The sequence below is a fragment of the Colletotrichum siamense genome, assembly GCF_013390195.1.
Source record: "Colletotrichum siamense strain Cg363 chromosome Unknown KSG_Cg363_contig01, whole genome shotgun sequence".
NCBI classification, from domain to species: domain Eukaryota; kingdom Fungi; phylum Ascomycota; class Sordariomycetes; order Glomerellales; family Glomerellaceae; genus Colletotrichum; species Colletotrichum siamense.
Genome location: NW_023501014.1, coordinates 1,742,634 through 1,762,000, shown reverse-complemented (window position 1 = coordinate 1,762,000; position 19,367 = coordinate 1,742,634). Strand labels below are relative to the sequence as shown.

The window sequence follows — 19,367 nt, the reverse complement described above, 5'->3', positions numbered from 1 at the left end:
ATCGTGAGATGCGTGGCCAAAACCCCCATTTTTCCAACCAGAGAGAAGGCAAAGCTAAGGTAGGGTTCGGGTTATGAGAACCTCAAGTGACAAATGGTGCCACGCCCAATGACTGCAGACGATGCCCGATGTTTTGGCCATGACGTAGGCTCGTAGCGTACGATTCGCCGTACAATGGACGACAGACAGCCTTTATGAATTTGACGTGACGACTGGAAGATGGTGAGCAGAGCGAGGGGAGTGAAAAGCGTTGTCATTTGGTCTGATGTGTTTCGAACGAGCCGATGTTTCGGGAGAGGAGGCGAGATATCGAGTCCGCCGCATAGCCATAGCGGAAGCAGGCGTGTGCAATCTCGTCTGTGTTATGTTCCATGGGAAGGGTCTTGCATAAGGGGAGGCACTTTCCCAGGGCCGGGGCGTTGAGCTGACGGATGACATCGCCGTCGAAGCGAGAGTGTACGAGTGTTTTGACTTTTGTTGATGAGCGGGAGATGGCGGTTGGAGTGGAAAGGCGAGAAGTACCGAACTGCTGGAGAGACAACAAGTGGTTTTTTTCCTTGTGAAGTAGGTAAGGTAGTTAAATCAATCGGCCGTGCGACGCGATACTCCGATGCTTGGAGGGGGCATTAGTGGCAAGTGGGTTCCCATCGTGGCCGTGTATGCCGTGGGTGGTGGATTGGGAGTGCGGCACCCACGTGGTTGACGAGCTGCGAAATGGCGAAAGGTGCAGGTTCGGAGTCCGGATTTGTTTCTTGTTGATGCGTCATCACTCAAATCACTGAATAAATGGAATAATCTCCCGGCAGCAGTGCAACTTGTGTCTGAAGAAGGAAGTGTCATCCGGTCATCTGGGCTGTGTTGACGCAGGAAAGTACGAAGGCAGGCACTGCATAGTAAGAATGAGGAGCTGTCCGAGTAGGAGCAGCAGGTCCGCACCTGAGGCAAACGGAAGGAAGGAGGGTAGTGGGGAAGGTAGTGATAGCCTATCTCGCAGAGGATAGAGACAGGAAGGAGCAGCTTGACAGAAGTATCTACCCATACGAATAACCCAGCGTGGTACATTCAACAAGACGAAACCGCCATGGACCTAGCTGGTGCTAGAGACGGCGCTGAGGGTTTCGCCAGCACGAAATGGCTGACCCATCTCCCCCTTCCCACGTTTGGTTTGCTCTGGCTCTGATTTCTCTGATTGCTCATTGGGAACCAGTTCACACAGTCCTAGTGAGCGACGCGCGCTTGCTTAATTCGGCCGACTGCCCTGGTTCGTGGGAGATTGGCTTGCCCCCCTTAAGATGCCTTACGCTTGTCCGTACCTTGCCTCTTGAGGCAGGCTTGTCAATGTCAACATTCGGTACCTTAAAGTAGGTACCTCACCCACCTTGCCTGGGTGAGAAGAACCTTGGGGCTAAGGTGCCGGGCCTTGGTGGCATCCGCCCCGCCCCGTACCTGAGAGCGACTTTGAGAGGCTAAGAAGGCCTGGATTTGGGGGTTTGCGTTGCAGTCAATTGATGAGGGTTGGGTATCTTTGTCACTGTCGGTACTTGCTTCCCTACCTGCCCGCTCAGAGGAAAGGGAAAGTGGACGGAACATCGCAACAATAAGGTAATGAGTAGGGGAATTGCAAATGAAGTGGAGGTCAATGCTGAAGGCAAGGTACAGGTGCATCGCGTCGTGAGGCAAGGCATGGTATGTTATGGGATGGTATGGTATCTAGCCTATCGTACCCCATCGTATCGTGCCTCTCGCATCCGCATCGTCCGGAGGCTCAAGAGGCAAACTGCTCTTCCTAATTTCACATTGCTTGCCCCTGACGAGCAACAGCGACCTGCCCAGGAACCTTGAATTCCATATCCAACTGCAGCCATCTCTTTTCGGCCAATCTTGCAGCGGCAGATGCAGAGACAAGAAACGGAAGCTCATCCACGAACCCACACACACTGCACCCGCACCCGCACCCGCACCAACACCAACACCAACACCATCTGCATCCTCTTGCCAGCCCGCCCATCCTCCCTGGGTTGCTGTTGTACCTGAGCAGTGAGGCAGGCCTACTACCTACTAGCAGCCACTACATACACCACAACGACAACAGCAACAACAACGACACCACACCACCTACCGCACCCACGGCACCACACCATCTCAAATAACCACAAACCAGCAGCCAGCCATACCCAGTGCCGAAGCACAAGCATACAAACACATACACAAAATCGCAGGCTTTCAGTACAGGCCCCAGCCGCTCGCTCTACTTCATCCGGCCCCCTGTTTACCTTCAGATGTACGACCTTGCTCGGGCTCCTGCGTCTGCGCCTGCACCTATTCCTGCTCCTGCTCCTACGCCTGGTTGTCCTGCTGCTGCTGCGCCTGCTTTCTGCCGTCGCCTCTGTCGTTGCTGCTGCCCTCGGGTGTTGGGGATGAATGAGTAAATGACAGCGCAAGGCAAGGTCCCCGACTAATGTGAAGTTGGATTGGAGCCCTTCCGTCAAAGAATCGAGAACCACAGAAGACTCCCGTCTGATTCGTACGTCACCACCCGCTGCAACAAGCACGAATCAGCCGCCCTCCGGCTGTTACTGGAAGCGGCAATCCAGGAACCCAGGGGTTCCATTCATCGACGGCCACCACCTTATTGCAACTGTACCTCATTCTGGCCTGGCCGCCCGGCCTGCAATTTGCAACGAGGTGGACGAATACTATTTGCATTTGCATAACCATTGCCAAACCTACGTCGGCCACGCACACCCACCACCACCACCACGATCAACAACCACGAGGCCACCTCATCCGTCTGTTGTCTGTCTGTGGTTGTTCGTGTGCCCTCTGCTGCCACTCGCTCGCCTCGGTGGAGGTCAACAAGCCAAGGTCAACGGCCAGTAAATGATCCCCGCGCCTCTGGCACAGAAGGTGTACCTTACACGCCTGCTCAAGACAACGGGCACTTGTCTCACCCGTGGCCAGCTTCGTACATTCTTCCCACAAAGAACGAGGACGGCCCCTCCCTCCCTTTGTAGGACGCCATTCATCTGATCTGATCTGCTGTGTGGCCGGCCTCGACTACAACCTACCTCTTCCTCACCTCCACCTCATCTCGTTCGCCCGCCCGCCCTGCCCTACGGTCACCGATCCCTCCTGGCGATACAACTGCAACCAGTGACTGCAACTTGAACCGCACCTGCATCGCATCACATTACAGTCGACAGACATCGCATCCTCCGAAGTACCTACCTACATACGTTGCCAGACAGACGGCCACAGTACGGCAGCTCTGCAGACTCTCGCCGTGCAGGGAAGACGCCTGGCTCCATCGCCCAAGGGCCCCCGTCTCCGGTCCTTGCCTTACCGTCCGTCCAGTCCCGGCGCCCCTCGCTCGCTCGCTCCCGAGAAAGCAAAAATAAAATACGCACACTCAGAGAAAAAGCGGCCGGTGTAATATATGCAACGGCAGTCAGGGTCATCCAGGCATCTCGAAACCTCAGCGAGGTTGTCCTGCGTTAAGCTCTGACCCTGCACACCCCCCCAGTTGGGCCGCCGGCCAGTTGTCTTCCCGTCGCATTGCCCACCATGTCGCAGCTTGCGCTCCAGACTCGGAGTGCCCAGGGCTCTACTTCAGATTCTGGTCCTTGTGCTGCGGATGCTGGTTCGACGGCCGCATCTGCGACTCTGACTGGCACTGGTACTGGACATGCTGCCCCCACTGCCGCTGCTGTTGCTGGTGCCAGGGCTCCTTCTGGTCATACTGGCGGCGAGGGCGGTGATGGTGGTGGTCATGGTCATACTCATACTCATACTCCTGCTGTCGCTGCTGTTGTCACTACTCGCCTGCCTCCTCACCAAAAACACCCTCTTCACCGGCTCCAGGTAGCAGATGCTGCCCCAAAGTACACCTCCTCCTCATCCTCGCCCTCCTCCCAGGATAGCCCCACGACAGGCCTCTTGATCCCGGCTCCCGATCCTGCAAGCATTACAAGCACCACAAACACAAGCACCAGCACCGCTGCCAGTCACTTTCACAGCGGTGCCACTACTGTGGCCAGCCCTCTTCTGACTCCATCTCCAAGGTACGTTCCCACAGAGCATCCACTGCGGTGCTTACCAAAGAAGAAACGGTCCACTCATCATCCTGCTTCTCTGCTGTTCGCCGTCGTCTGTGGGTGTGTGTGTGTGTGGTGTCGGCTACTGTCTCTCTCTGCTCGCTCTGCGCCTTGCTTTTTCTCACTGCTGCTTCTTCCCCTTGACCTGACCTTCCTTGCCTCTACAACCTTGAACCACCTACGACTGCCAGCCAAAAGACCCGCGAGTCGCTCACCCATCGCATTCACCACGACTTCTTCCTCCCACCAAGTGCCGGAGCCAAAGCCAGAGCCAGAGTCTCTCTGTTCCTTGGTTCCTGGTTTCCGAGGATATCGTGTGCTTGTCTTGGCAGCCAGCTCTTGACTCTTTTTTTTTTCTTACCTCTTTGCTTTATCCGCTTCTGCTGCCCTCCTTGTCTACCACTATTTTGTGGACCTCAAAGTTCACGACGCCGGCCGGGGCAGCACATTAACTGATGCCCTCCACCCTCTAGATCTCCTCGCCGCCCGATCCCCAGTCCTCTACACGAGAGCACCGCAGTCTCTTCTCCGACGAGCCCATTCTCAGTTCGGTCTTCGTCCTTCTTCCCGCTCGTGGCCAACTTCTCAGTGCCACGCTCCAAGACACTGCCCGACATTGTAACGACCCCAACCGACGATCTACGCTCTCCCGTCGACCTCTTGGGGGAACCGCAGACGTACTACCAAAGTGATTCGTCCAGTTCGTCAACACCCGAACGCACCGCGCCACGGTATGTTTGCAGCACCCGTTGGATCGTACCGATTGGAAAGCCCCGGCGCCCCGCGCGCGGCCACACGCAGCACGACTGACAGACAAATACAGCAGACCGAGAATATCGCCGCTTCCCTCGAATGATAGTCGCAGTGCCTCCGAACCATACCTAAATTCCAGGCCTTCTGCAGGCCCGCCCCGATCCCCAATGTCTACACCTGGAGGCTCGGCCGCTGCCTCGCGGGGCCACCCAGGCAAAGGTGCACCGCGGAACTCGTCAATGGACTCGGCCATTTCGGCCATCTCCACAAAGTCTCAATCGCAAAGAGGCGCCTCCGGCAGCCAATCATCTGATCCTACAGATATCGCTGCGTTGATTAAGACAGCAGGCAGTCCAGAGGCCGTGATTCAATACCTTCTCAAAGAAAAGCAGTCACAGTCACAACAAAATGCACAGTTATGGCGCCTCGTCGACAAGCAACGAGCCATGATTCTGGGGCTGAACAAGGATCTGGAACGCGCGTTGAAAGACAAGGAAAAATACCGGAAGAAACTGAAGGAAGTTATCAATGTTCCCGAAACGATAGCCTCCGATGGCTCAAGAACTAGCAGCAAGGTCATGAAAATGCCTGTGCACAAGGCGATACCAACGGTTGATATCAGCGCCCCCAAAGAGCGACAAGTCGTGGCTCCAGATTCCCCGACTCTGGATTCCGACAGCCAAAAGCATTCCCCGGTCGACCTGGCCATGGCGCCCTACCCGATCACACCTCCGGCGGATCAACCGAATGGCCCTCCGTCAGCTGTCGGCGAGCTGCTGGATCCTTCACACGAGATGCCCAGAGCTCATGAACACGCCTACGACCAGTTCAACCACGACGCGGAGGAGCAAGCCGCCGACGCCGCTCGCAAAGCGCTTGAGGCGGAACAGTTCATGGACCTCCCTGTCAGCATGTCACTGCCACCATCTCGCAGCCTACCCAGCCAGCCACCCAGCGTCCCTCCCCCGAGACCACCCAAAGCACCTCCAATCGACTCGGCTACTGATGAAGGGTTGTCCCAATTTCCCGCACCACCCCCACGCAAGCCACCTCCAGCTCCGTTGCAGCTTGGTAGCAAAGGCCAGGCTGTTGCCGAGGAGGAGGAAAGTGATACTGACTTCGACGACATCTTGGAGGTTGATGAAATCGTCAGCGAGGCGCGTGGTCGAAGAAGAACGCGAGAGGAGGACGATCGCGATAGGGAAGTCTTGGTTCAAAAAGAGATGGAGAGGAGGAGCTTGTCGAAGAAGAGCACGCCCACTGAGACAACCACGGCACCCACCGACCTGCCACCAAGCCCGCCAAAGCGAATGCACCGCGACAACGCTCCCGCCTCTCTGGCTGGAGTACTCAGCCCCCAGACTCTTGACGCTCCGCTGTTGAGTCCCGGTTTGCCGTCCAGCCCGCGCCCGCTAGGAGTTCCGGTGGTTGACAGCCCTGCCCACTCCCCAAGAGGCGCGGGATCATTCCCCTCCGGCCCTCTGTCACCGCGACCGCCTCGTCAACCCATCCCCCTTCCTCCAGGACACTCTCTTCAGACTCCACTGCCTTCTGAGCCTATGGTATTGAAGAGCCCCCAGCCACTCAATATCGTGAAGAAAGGCAGTCAGTCGCCTCCTAGCGACAGGAGCCGCATGAGCCCAATTGAGCGTGGTGATCCTGGCCGTATTTTCAAGGGATTCGCCAGTGAAGAGTACCCCGACTTGCTGCTCGGACCTAACGTCTTGCCAACGATCATAGTCAAGGTTGCTTCCTCGCGTATGAAGCCGTCGCGAGCGAGTCTCATTTCCCTGACACAACTGGAAGAGGACCCTGTGTTTACTCTCGCCATCTTCTCGCGATCTGAGCCTGGAGAGTTGTGGCGGGTTGAAAAGGATTCGGCCTCTTTAGCGAAGTTGGACTCCAGGTTGAAGCAGTGCTCAGCTTTCACTGCCAAGACGCCCGAGAGATCACTATTCAGTGGTCATGCCCCTGCCAAGCTCGACGCCCGACGAGTGGCACTCGACCAGTACCTTGAAGAAGTCCTCGAGTGTCCTTTGGACACTGCAAGCGCTCTGGAGCTCTGCAAGTACCTCTCGACGAACACATTGCCTCCCAATGCCGACGATGCTGGGTCGATGGAGACATTGGTCGAGAACAAGACCAAGGTTGGACCGGGTGGTCGTCCGTTCAGAACAGGCTATCTCACTAAGCGGGGGAAGAACTTTGGTGGTTGGAAGGCACGCTTCTTCGTTCTCGATGGTCCTCACCTCAAGTACTATGAGACTCCGGGTGGTGCTCACCTAGGTACCATCAAGTTGCCCAGCGCACAAATCGGCAAACAGTCCCAGAGCAACGACAATCAATCCCCTCAGCAGTCAGCAAACTCCGAAGAGGCCGATAACCAATACCGGCACGCGTTCCTCATTTTGGAACCCAAGAAGAAGGACTCCAGCAGTCACGTGAAGCACGTGCTTTGCGCTGAGAACGACCGGGAGAGAGATCAGTGGGTTGATGCTCTGCTCAGATGGATCGACTTCAAGGATCCCGAGGAGGAGGAGGCTCAGGCGGCAAAGCAGCATGCTCATGACCGCCAAGCGGCTGCTGCCGCCGAGCGCGCTGAGAAGAAGAAGCAGAGATACAAGAAGACGGCCTCTCAACACCAACCCCAGCAACAGCAACAGCCGACTGAGTCGTCAGACAACCTTATCGGTGTTCGTTATGACGCCACATCCCAGGGTGACCTACCTCAGCACGGTGCTCCCGTACGACCAAGGGGCCCTGGAGGGCCTATGCCAGATCACCATCACGCTGAGGCGATGGGAATGTCTTCACAACCGTCGATGATGATCTCTGCTCCGAGAGATATGCATCCCATTGCTGATTCGGCTCAGTGGGGCAACAAGCCTGGCCTCGGTCTTCCCGTCAACGAGGAGAAGAAGATCAAGAAACGCAGCTTCTTCGGCTTCGGGCCAAAGACTAGGTCATCGTCTGATGGACAAGACTCCTTGTTCGGTGGAAGTGAGGGTGGTTCCTCAACCCCTCCGCAAGGCGGCTATGCCGGTCCCGTGCGCCAGGCGTTCGGAGCACCATTGGCCGAGGCGGTGCGATACAACCATCCCGTCGACATCAACGTGCCACTGCCTGCAGTCGTTTACAGGTGTATTCAGTACCTAGACGCCAAGAACGCTATCTTGGAGGAAGGCATCTTCCGTTTGAGTGGCTCCAACGTTGTCATCAAGCAACTCCGCGAGCGCTTCAACGTTGAGGGTGACGTCAATCTGGTGACCGACGAGACTTACTACGACATTCATGCTGTCGCTTCCTTGCTTAAGTTGTACCTGCGTGAACTGCCTACGACCATTCTTACTCGAGACCTTCACCTGGAGTTTTTGGCAGTCACAGAAATGTCTGGTCTCAAGGAAAAGATCTTCGCTCTATCTGAGCTGGTGCAGAGGCTGCCTCAAGCAAACGCCACGCTGCTGAAGTACCTGATCGCTTTTCTGATCAAGATCATCAACAACGCAGACATGAATAAGATGACGGTGCGCAACGTAGGTATCGTCTTCTCGCCGACTTTGAACATTCCAGCGCCCGTCTTCGCGATGCTCTTGCAAAACTACTCGGGCATCTTCGGTTTTGAACCCGAAGAATATGAGTTACCGTCCTCCTTTGACGGAGATTCCGGCCGTGAGCGATCGGGATCTTTGCCGAGTATGGCTAATGGTCTGCCCAACCGACCGTCATTCGACCCGCAGCAAGCGCGTCCCTCTACGTCCGCCGGATCGAGCCAGTCGCCTCACCGGCAAAGACTCATGGAGGCCATGACAGGCCAGCAGAGAACTAGCGGAACACCGCCGCCCCTTCTGCAAGACTTGCATAGTGCTCGATCATCACCTACACCTCCGCCAAACTACCCGACCAGCCGTGGGCAGGGTTATGAGCCTCAGTATGCGCCGCAAGGGTATGAGTCGAACGGTTATCACGGCATGGCCCAAAGCTACGATAACGGCTCTGGTGGCTACAGCCAGCCCCACAAGCGACGAGAGAGCGCCATCTTTATGGGCAACATGATGGGACTAAACCCGCAAAGCTCTAAGAGTCGTCTCCGAGAGGAGACTCGCTTCTGAGCCTATTTTATGGACAACTATCCACAAACCCCCCACGATTCTTCAGCAAACATACCCACTCGTTTACACGCAGCGTTGATACCATGCTTTGCACATTTCATTTTTAAGTTTTACTATATAACCCAGCCCCCCCATCCAGGAGGGCATGGACGACATGACGGCGCCAATATACCCGAACATACAACCCGAATCCGGACCGGTGCCGAGAGCTCCATTACGTTCTAATATCGATCGCTACCTTTCGCACACGTAGCCTTTTGTTGCCGAGTTTCTTTTTCGATTTGTGAACGAGCTTAGAGCTGCGGAGACGAGGCCCTAATGGTAGAAGACGAGGCTGAATTTGGAACCGAGGCGCATGAGCAGATGATTTACGGGTCAGACTTGTATCATACGGAGCCACGTTATGGTTTTCCCGGGTGGTTGCACAACAGGCGGTTGTCGGCGGTTCATGCGTGATCTTTCCGGGGCTTAGCATGGCGTTGACGGCATTGAACTGCAACAGTTCGTCTTCTGACTTTGAACTGCGCTCTTCTGGAAGCAACTCAGCATATTTGGATAGTTGGTTTAGCTTTGAAATCAAAATTTTGTTCAACCACACGCAGCTCCATCCATGGTGATGTTGGTTCAACTTGACAACATGCCTACATGTATGCCTACATATTAACCTTCGGCGTGAGAGTAAGGGGATTGATGGTCGACTGATAGTGCCCGAACACCGAGGCACGACGCTGACTAATATTTGTTAGTGTCGGAAGTGTCGGCACTTCGCAGGCCGCGCGAATTCGCTGAAAGTCAGGTCGGCAAGTTCAACCGCCGCAATTCCGTCCCCCGATCATCCGATCGCCAATTCTCTAGCCAGCAACACAAAGCAGCACGCCCAGCCCATCGTGTTTTGCGCCGCCCGCACAGCAATGGATCACGGCACGTCGGTCCTCGATCCAGCGTTACGAGGCGCCGAGACGCCCACAAACGGCCCAAACGGCGGTGGTCCCACCGCAGGCCCCGCGACGACGCACGACGACGACGCTTCAGCTGCAGCTGCCGCTGCCGCCTCACCAACGGCTCCCGGGCGAAGCGGAGCCGAGGGAGGACAAGGACAGGGACATCACCACGACACGGCGGCGGGCACCGAGAGCCCCGAGACACCTCACTCTGCGCACGCCGGGGAGACGCCGCAGCACGACGGGCTCCATGGGGGCAACAACTCGGACGACCCCAAACGGCCGAGGGCATGCGAGGCCTGTCGCGGCCTGAAGGTGCGATGCGAGCCGGACCCGAACGATGCGGAGGGCCCGTGTAAGCGGTGCAAGAAGGCGGGGAGGAACTGTGTCGTGACGATGCCGACGAGGAAGAGGCAGAAGAAGACTGACAGCAGGGTTGCCGAGCTGGAGAAGAAGATTGATGCATTGACGGCGAGTTTGCAGGCCAGGGGCACGTCGGGGGCGGCTCCGAGCGCTGCTGCGAGCGTACCGCAGCCCGTCGTCGGGACGCCGGTGCCCAGGGAGGAGACGCCTTTCAAGAGGGGGTGGGGTGATCATGGCATGGCGAGGGCTTGGGGGGCGACGCCGGCGGGCGATGAGGATGCGGACCGGAGGGGTGTCGATACTGGGCTGCTTGCTGGGCAAAAGAGGAAGTTCAGCGAGAGGGGAGACACGCCGGCCGAGATTCCGGAGATGAGCAGGCCTGCGCCGCCGATGCAGATGGGGGCAGATTATGCGGATGTCGTGGAAAGGGGCATCCTGAGCGCCGAGAAGGCCTCGGAGCTGTTTGAGAGATACAAGACGTACATGATGCCGCACATGCCGGCGGTGGTGTTCCCGCCGTCGACCAGCGGGGACGAGCTGCGGCGGTCGAAGCCGCTGCTGTTCCTGGCCATCATGTCGGCAGCGTCATCGGAGAGCCCGAACGTGCAGCGCCGGCTGGTGAAGGAGCTGATGCAGATATTCGCGGAGAAGATCATCATCACGGGCGAGAAGAGCCTGGAGATCGTGCAGGCGCTGCAGGTCGCGGTGATTTGGTACTGGCCGCCGGAGCACTTTGAGGAGCTCAAGTTCTACCAGCTCGTGCACATCGGCGCGGTGATGGCGCTCGACATCGGGCTCGGGCGGCGGACGGGCGGCAGGAAGATGCAGGTGCCGTACCAGTGGCGCAACCACCCGTTCAAGCGGGCGCCGCCGCCGGACCCGACGAGCCTAGAGTGCCGGCGGGCGTGGCTGGCGAGCTACTTTCTGGCGGCGAACACGAGCATGGCTCTACACCGGCCGAACCTGGTGCGGTGGACGAGCTTCATGGCGGAGAGCATGGAGGTGCTGCAAACGAGCCCCGAAGCGGCGCCGACGGACCGGTATTTCTGCCATCTTGTGTGGACGCACCGGCTTGCGGAGGAAGTCGGGGTGCAGTTTGCCATGGACGACCCGGCGGTTGTGCCGAACATCACGGACTCGAGGACGCAGTACTCCTTGAGGATGCTGGAGAGGGATTTGGAAAAGTATAGCAAAAATGTGCCCAAGGAGGAGATGGGCGGTAAGTGCTACGGTTTCCTGCAGTATGTAATGAAGGTATGATGCTAACGCGAGGTGTTTCTCACAGCCACGTTGAAAATGAGCTTCCACGTCTTGTCGTTGTACATGCACGAGATCGCCCTACACACCCAGCTCGACGACATCCGCCCGCCGTTCGACACCGCCACCCTCAAGGACGGCATGCTCCCCAACCTGCAGCTCACGACGTCGCACATCAACGCCCTCTCGGCGTGCCTCTCCGCCATCGACGGCATCTTCGAGGCGTTCCTGTCGATGGAGGTGCCCAGCATCCGCTGCCTGCCCGTCTTCAACTTCGTGCGCGTGGCGTACGCCGTCGTGGTGCTCATCAAGATGTACTTCTCCGCCACGGCGCCCGGCTCCGAGCTGGGCAAGGTCATTGACAAGGACAACATGAAGGTCGAGTTCTACCTCGACGCGCTGCTGGAGCGCTTCCGCGCCGCCGCGTCCGACGACAGGAGCCGGCCCGCGGCCAAGTTCCTGGTGGTGCTGGTCATGCTGCGCAGCTGGTTCCTGAAGCAGAGCAAGGGCATGGGCGTGGGCGGCCCCCAACCAACGCCGGAGCTTGGACGGGCCACGTCGTCGTCGACGCCTGCACCGGAGAAGACGGCCGTGGCGCCTGCCACTGCGGCGCCGGAGGAGAGGGCGCCGAGTTATCAACCCCCGCCGACGATCCAGTACGACCCCGCGGCCAACACGCCTCTGCACCTGTTATCTGAGATTGCGACGAACGACCGGTCCGCGTCTGCAGGGCGGACAGGCGGCAACATGATGTGGAACCCGGCGCCGACACCACGGCAGCAGGCGTTCATGTACGACCCGAGCGTTGTCACGCCGGGCATGGACGCCTCCGCTTCCTCGGGCCCCGACACGGCGAGCAGCGGGGCCATGGAAGCGGCGACCACGACGGGCCCAGGCAACAACTGGATGCCGCCAGTGTGGTCGGGCGACCTGCAGGACATGGGTATCGACGTGGGGCTCACGGAGGGACTGAGCGTCGAGGAGTTCACGTCGGGCTTCGGGGCGAGCCCCGGCAGCCTGAGCAGCGGGATGAGGTACGTGATGGCGCAGGACCCGTGGCTGAGCGGGCTGGGGGTGATGGGCATGGGGGACATGTTTGAGGGAATGCCCGGGGGAGGCGGCCCGCCCATGTTTCCCATGTGAACGACCTAGATTGGGGGGCTTGCGAAAACACGCGCGTCTTCTTCCTCTTCAGCCCAGGGCGGCGCCATCACATACGGGCTTAGGTGTTTCGACGCGGAGCGCTACTACTGCTGCGTGCTGCCGGGCTACTCGGCTCATCGGCCGTGAGCCGCTCTATCTCCGAGGCTGCCCGTCCCGCGGATGCAGTTTCCCTTCCGACCTTCCGGCGATATCTTCCCCATCCGCGAAGCACGGGGCGTGGAACAAGCAAGGATGATCGACGTCCGCTCCGTCACTGACACAAACCCCGCGCCAGCTACACAAACGCCGAACCAAATTCATCTCTACTCAATTCTCTCCCTCAGTCTGTGGGGGAAAGAAAGTTACTTTCCTGACGGGTCGTCGTTTGGAATAGAGACACGCGGGCACAGAGAAAGGGAGATGTTTCTTTCCTGTTCCAACCCCTTTGGAGACTCAGCCCCGTGGGAACCCCTCAATTGAAAGCACATGGAATTGTCGCAGTCTGAGTCTTCGTGTGCGGGGGAGAAACAATGATGCCACGATCGGACGATGTGCTATGAGACTGAGTGTGCGAGTCTCGCAGTTGGTTAAGGGACCAGGAATGGGGGATAATTTCAGGGCAAAGGCGGTTGAATCAAACAAACAAACAACAACTCTGTCGAAAACTCTCGTCCATGCCTCCCCTACAACCATCAATCAAACCACCTTTATTGTAAAAGTATCTACGGAACACGGCAATGTGGAGCGAGCGTACCAGGTGAGAGCAAGGTGGAGAGGGGAAAGCCAAAAAGCTTGTCTCATTATTTTTGTTCTATTTATCGTTACGTGATACCTGGGTTTTGGATGAAGGATTCATTTTAGGCACGACAGCAAATAGGATACCTTTTGAGTATGAAAACAAATGGATCCCCCTTTTTTTGACAATCGCATACCCGGTCCCAGCGGATGCACGTTAAATCCTCCCGAATGGCCCCGGATGGGACGGGACCACAGGACCACAGATTGTGATATCAGTTGGGCGTGATACTGACGAATGGGAATGTTTACCAATCATCCGGGATTTGGTCCCAGTTATTATCCCACGCCGAGAGCCTCCCTTGTGAGGTCAGTTGCCGACGATCCTCGCGCGCCACCTGGCTTGCAGCGAGGCGCTCTGGCGCTGTTATCATGAAGCTAGTCAAGAGCATCAAGGTCACATCGAGACACATTCCCAAGCAAGACGAGTGTTGGTAGAGACCACGAAACTTTTCCATTCGGGTCCGAGCGTGTTTCTCATGGTAGCTAAAGCTCGGCGTGGGCTGTCGGCCGTTCGTCCGCCTCTCATCCGGGCTGCGCGCCCGCAACCTAACCCCTCATTCCCGTCTGTCTTACTCTGAACTCTGTACCTATCACGGTACCCTCACAAAACAGGACCATGCTTCATCAGTCTGTCTGTCCACCATGAGCTGTAGACCCCCCCATGTTCACTCCTCGCTGGGCAACCGCCAGCGGTGTAACGATACAGTAGCCTCTCCTTTCCATACGCCAGACATGAATCCATGTCGGTTAGCGGCACCATCAGATCCCCTTTCGTGATGGGCTGCAAGCAATAATAGCCAGACATCTTTTTCCGGACCAACTTTGTTTTGGTAACCCGAAATTTTGCAATTTGCGATCATCTTCCTCCAAATTCCCCATGCCGTGTGGTAACTCCTCGTGAAATTTCACTCCCATTCCGCTTCCGTGATAAAAGTGAGACAACCAGTCTCATGTGTGCGAGTGATATGGTGCTTCCCCGCCCATATCAAATCCGCAACCGGACCATCCGCCAGAACCGGTTGAACCAACCGAACGCCACGTGGGATAAAGTGTCGACGATGAAAGTTCCCCACGTAAAAAAACAAACAGAACGCTCGAAAACCATGAAACGCTAATGATCTTTTGCCGATCTCTGTAACATAAAACCTTGGACTCATTAAGACGCAGCCATCGAAACGGAGCTTATCGCGATGGCGGATGTTCAACATCTCGTGTCAGCCTGTCATAATTGCCTTCAGTCCATGTAGAAGTCGCCCTTCAGGATGCGTTCCTGGAAGGCATCGGGCTTCGGTCGCTCGGGAGCCTTGGGCTTCATGGCAGCAGCCTGGGCGGGCGGAGCAGGCATGTCAGAAACAGACTTGGTGCGGTCGTGATTTCCGTTGGGCATGCCACGAGGAGGCGATGTTGAGAGGCCGGAGCCGAAAGAAAAGGATGGTCGTGAGCCCTGGACGGAGCTCTCGGCGCGAGATCTAAGCTGCTCGGACCAGTTGAAACCTTGGTCTGGGCGCGAGAACACGTCAGAAGATGATCTTTGTCTGTGTGCATTGCTTGCCTGGGCAGTACTGCTGCCACGTCTGGCCGATGACAGGGCGGCTGCGATGGACGAGGTGCTGTTGGGCGGTGTGGCACTCACACCGGTCCCAACGCTTCGCGGGGAATTAACGCTGCCGCGTCTGTCGGTGGGCGCAGGCGTGATGGGCAAAGAGGAAGCAGGAGTAGAAGCAGAAGCAGGTGGGTTGTTACCGTTTGATCCCGGACTTCCACCGCCGGTGCGCAGGTTGCGCATCGCCTGAGCTCCAAAGCTCATTCTGCGAGTGAAGGGAGTGGTAGGTGCGGTGCGAGCATTAGGAGGCAGCTCCTCCTCGTCGACAGCATTCTCATCGATGGAGTCTTGGGAGTTGGTCGAAAGACTTCCCCGTCTAAGAGAGTTGAAGGCGTTGGGGCCAGTGGGCGAAGTGCCAGTGAGGCCGAGACCGGTGGAGACGGACAGACGGCGTCTTTGAGCATCGGCAGTGCCTGTGGGGAAAGCTGCACCGGTCGAGGTTGAGTTGCTTCTGAAGAGGCCGGCGATGGCCTGCTGGGTGACGGAGCCGCGGCGCTGACGGTGCATTTCGTTCTGGGGGCTGTTGTTGGTGTTGGGGTTGTTGTTGGAGTTGTCGGTAGACATGATGGCAGAATCCAGTTGGGGGCGGGATTGAAAATGCGGTATATGTAGTTTCGCAGAGGCGATGGAGTTGTCAAAGTGCAGTCCAAGTGGTGTTTCGGCAGGTGTCTTGCGTGGGGTGAGATCTAGAAGGAATCGAAAGAGGGATCGAACGGGGAATCGTTCGACAGTTGCGGATGTGTGGAACAGGGTGGTTATATATCGAGGTGGCCGATGGACTGATTTAGGGTGACACTAAGGGCGGGTTACGAAAGGTTGATCACAAGGAAGACCAGGGATGGGACGAGCGTACGGATAGTGCGCCGTGGAAAAGTGTCGATCAAGGGGTTTGCTGGCAGAATTGCTAAGGTGGTCGGAGTCAAGACTCAGGACGACGTGTGTCTTTTTTGTACACCTCGTCTTTGTGCCTGGGGGCTGTTTGTGCCGTGAGGGCTGAAGGGTGGGCAGATCGACGGGGGGAGCGTGTCTTTGAGCGGTGTTCTTGGACAATCAGTAAGCAGGTGGAAGCTCTAAATTGAAGTGACGTCGAGCTTGGGGGACAGGCAGTCTGTGTGTATCTTTGGAAAGGTGTAGGGGGCAGGGTCTGAGTGTTTGCGCGTACAATACAGTACAGTCCAGAGACGTGTGAAAAGGGGGGGATGGCTGGTTGTGGTGGTTTGGCTGAGATGGTGTGTCGCCGGGAGCTGGGCGTGGCTTGTTGCTGGATGCTGGATGCCGTTTGGTGAACCAGGACAGGCAAGTGATGATGGGCGGTGGTGCGTGTGGGGGAGAGGCAAATCGGGCCTGGTGTCGGTCGGTCGGCGGCGTCTGTTTGAGCGCCTGACAAGCCGTTTGGCTTCAGTGAGCGAAGCCCCGGTGTTGACTGGGGTCCGTAGGTACTTGGTAGAGCGGCACAAGGTTGCTGTGGGATACAACAGTATCTGGGTCTTGAGTCGACAGGCGATATTCGTATCTGTAGATAGCAGTGGGTTCTGCGAGAGAAGGACAGATTGAGTGCGTGATCGAGCGGCACAGCACAGGACTGCACTGCCAGTGGATGTGGATGTGATGCGGATGTGGACTGCCCGGGTTGTGGTGGGTGGATTGGTGATGTGTTGCAGTCGTCGGTCGTGGAGAAGAGTGTCGGGTGCTGAATCGCGATGATGTTCAGGAGGATGGATCGAAAGCGGACTCGGCCAAGTTGATGACTCTGGAAGGTGGTTCAGCGGTGGGCTGGCATGGCGCGTTGATGGACGTGGGATCTACTGATGTTCGCTCCTGCTTGCTATTCTGCCTGTCTTGCCTGTCCTGTCTGTCTATTCCTGCCCTTTCCCCTCGCTCTTGCCCTCTCGTGTCGGTGGTTCCTGCCTGCCCCTGCACCTCCCATCCGTTTGGCCCTGCACTGCACTGCACTGCACCGCAGCACGCCCTCGACGATGGAGACGGGAATCTGTGGAGAGAAGAGTGGAATGAACGACGCCAAAATCTCTCCAAAAAGGCAAGACCGACTGGGTTGCCATCTGCGCGGGCTGGCGCGGAGGCTACGGCAGCGGCAGAGGCCCCAGCAGGTCCCTAGCCCCAAGCTTGCAGAGCTCAGGGACTCACCGGCCAATCACGACCTGCCGTTAAGGCACCTTGGGGGGCAGCGAGCCGGGATACGTACTGTCGGAAAACGACGCTAAACGCACTTGGAACCAGCTAGACCCCCGCTGAAGACGTCACCAGGAAGGAGCGAATAAGAAGACCGAATGAAATGCGGGGTAAGATCATCTCAGGAAAGAGCGACGTTTGGAACTCGAAGCCGCCTGCCTGCCCGGCCTATCCTATCCTGCCTTGCGTAAGTTGGTAGACCATATTGGCCCCAGCAGGAAGCGACGGAATGGAACGAGAAAGGGGTCCTGGTCCTCCTGTTCCTCCTCTGCATGTCTTACTACGTAGATAGCTTGGTATGTCTTTCCATGCCACATCCATTCAGTCGGCCTCTGGTCCTGATGTGTTGGGCGCTTGGGCAGGTGGGCAGCAGCACAGCAAGAGCAGCCCTCGCTCTTTCCTTCACTTTGCAGGTGGACTCTTGCCTTCTCTCTCTCCTCCTTCCCACCACAACGTTCTTTCCTTCCTCCTCCCACTTGGCTTCCCCTTCCCCTTCCACCCCCTGCCCCATCCCCATCCCCGTCCCCTCGCCCCCCACCACCCCTGCTGCGTTGCGTTGCACCCGCCAATACCATCTCTCCCATCTCCTGTACGTACACTTTGCCTTGCCTGGCTTGCTGCCGCATCGATGCATCTCAGTTGCTGCACCTGAAAGACATCCATCCACGCGCCTGCACTGGATGCTCCCCTTCGTACCAAGTTCACCACGCAGACCGTCGCATTCGACGTATGCCAAACTCAATGCAGTCGCCCATCTGAGCACTTGAGCACTGCACGGCGAACAGACAAGCGTCCCATCTCGCATGCCATCGCATGGCCGCTCTCGCCACTTTGCACCACCATGGGCCCATCCTCGAGCGACACCATCTGCTCATCTTTGGGCCACCTCAAACATCCCGAGCCTCGAAAAAGAACCTTGACCTCAGGCCGGATGAAAGCCAAGCGATAAACTCTTGTCATTGAGAGCTTCGCCTTCTCCACCAGCCAATCCCAGTCCCCCTTTACCATAGTACTCGAGCTCAAACGAAACCCTCTTTTATTCGACGGTCTGGCTCAAGGCCCTACACCTCCTCCAGGGTTTCAAATGTTAGTTCGGACAGGGTCCCACTGTTAACGTGACCAGAATATTCGGGTGCTGACATAAACAGTGGCCCCCTTACCGCGCTAACTTATGAGACCCCGGAAGAGGTGTAGGAGGCACTGGGCCCCCGTCGACCGCTTATTCCTCTCCGAAGCTTTTCACAACCCTGGACTTCTCGACAGCGAATTTTGATTCCCATTGCCCTTTCTGACTAGCGCCCTCACACACTTCAACCTTGGTCTGTCACTCTTGTCCTCCGCAACGAACCGGATAGGTCGCCGTTCGTCCTCGCTGGTCACGCTATCTTTGCTGTACCGACACCATTGACAGCTAGGTGCCTTAGCTCTTGATCTTGGAGCCATCTCTGAGTGACAGCGTAGCCTTGGCATGCAGATGGCCCCCCTAAACATTGCTGCCCCAGATAGATAACTGTCCGTCAGCGACATGCACGCCGCGCCAATCGTTCTTTGTCTGTTGGCCCAGTGTGAACAGAAGGCGCTGCAGAACATCTCAGCATACATGGTAGAGAGACATTGGCGAACTCTCGCATCCCCCCTTCAGCCGCTGGCAATGGTCGTGAACAGCCAAAAGGTTGAGGCCAGCAAAAGGTCCTTGTGCCCCTCCGGCCCCTTCATCAGACCAAAGTAATCTCAAAACAGATTACCAATCGGTCAGATCAACTGGTCCACCAACGAGTCAATTGACTCCGTGAGCATTATGGGTACTTGTTTCTGTCGACGCAACTCCACGACTCGCCACAGAGTTTTCATGCTTCCTGGATACCACCTCGGAGACAATATGGCGGACGCTGGTGTGCCAGTTAGTGTCCGACACCTAACAACAGAGCCCGTTTGTTACGAGTGTGACCCTCCCTCACCTTCATCTACAGACCAATCTGAAGGCATCCGACGCTGCCAAGTTTTGACTTGCCCAACCCTTTCTTCGACCTCTTCCCCGGACTATCCACCTTTCTACCTGACTCGTCACAAGGATCATCATCCATCACCATCCTCGATGCGCTCAAGCTGTCGACCT

At 57.2% G+C, this 19,367-nt stretch overlaps 3 protein-coding genes across 3 annotated transcripts; 2 read left to right on the top strand and 1 right to left on the bottom strand.

Moving 5' to 3' along the window:
• Nucleotides 1-3,564: 3,564 nt before the first annotated feature.
• rga2-1 (putative Rho-type GTPase-activating protein 2) lies at nucleotides 3,565-8,956 on the top strand (the record flags this gene model as incomplete). The annotated part of the gene is made up of 3 exons (XM_036632275.1): nucleotides 3,565-4,061; nucleotides 4,568-4,825; nucleotides 4,918-8,956. The coding sequence occupies 3 exons, from the start codon at nucleotides 3,565-3,567 to the stop codon at nucleotides 8,954-8,956; spliced, it is 4,794 nt and encodes a 1,597-aa protein (XP_036501273.1).
• A 911-nt stretch (nucleotides 8,957-9,867) lies between these two features.
• WAR1-1 (Transcriptional regulator WAR1) lies at nucleotides 9,868-12,660 on the top strand (the record flags this gene model as incomplete). Its single annotated transcript, XM_036632274.1, has 2 exons — nucleotides 9,868-11,479; nucleotides 11,546-12,660. The coding sequence occupies 2 exons, from the start codon at nucleotides 9,868-9,870 to the stop codon at nucleotides 12,658-12,660; spliced, it is 2,727 nt and encodes a 908-aa protein (XP_036501272.1).
• Nucleotides 12,661-14,692: 2,032 nt separating this feature from the next.
• CGCS363_v000424 (uncharacterized protein) lies at nucleotides 14,693-15,625 on the bottom strand (the record flags this gene model as incomplete). Its single annotated transcript, XM_036632273.1, has 1 exon — nucleotides 14,693-15,625. The coding sequence occupies one exon, from the start codon at nucleotides 15,623-15,625 to the stop codon at nucleotides 14,693-14,695; it is 933 nt and encodes a 310-aa protein (XP_036501271.1).
• Between the last annotated feature and the right edge of the window lie 3,742 nt (nucleotides 15,626-19,367).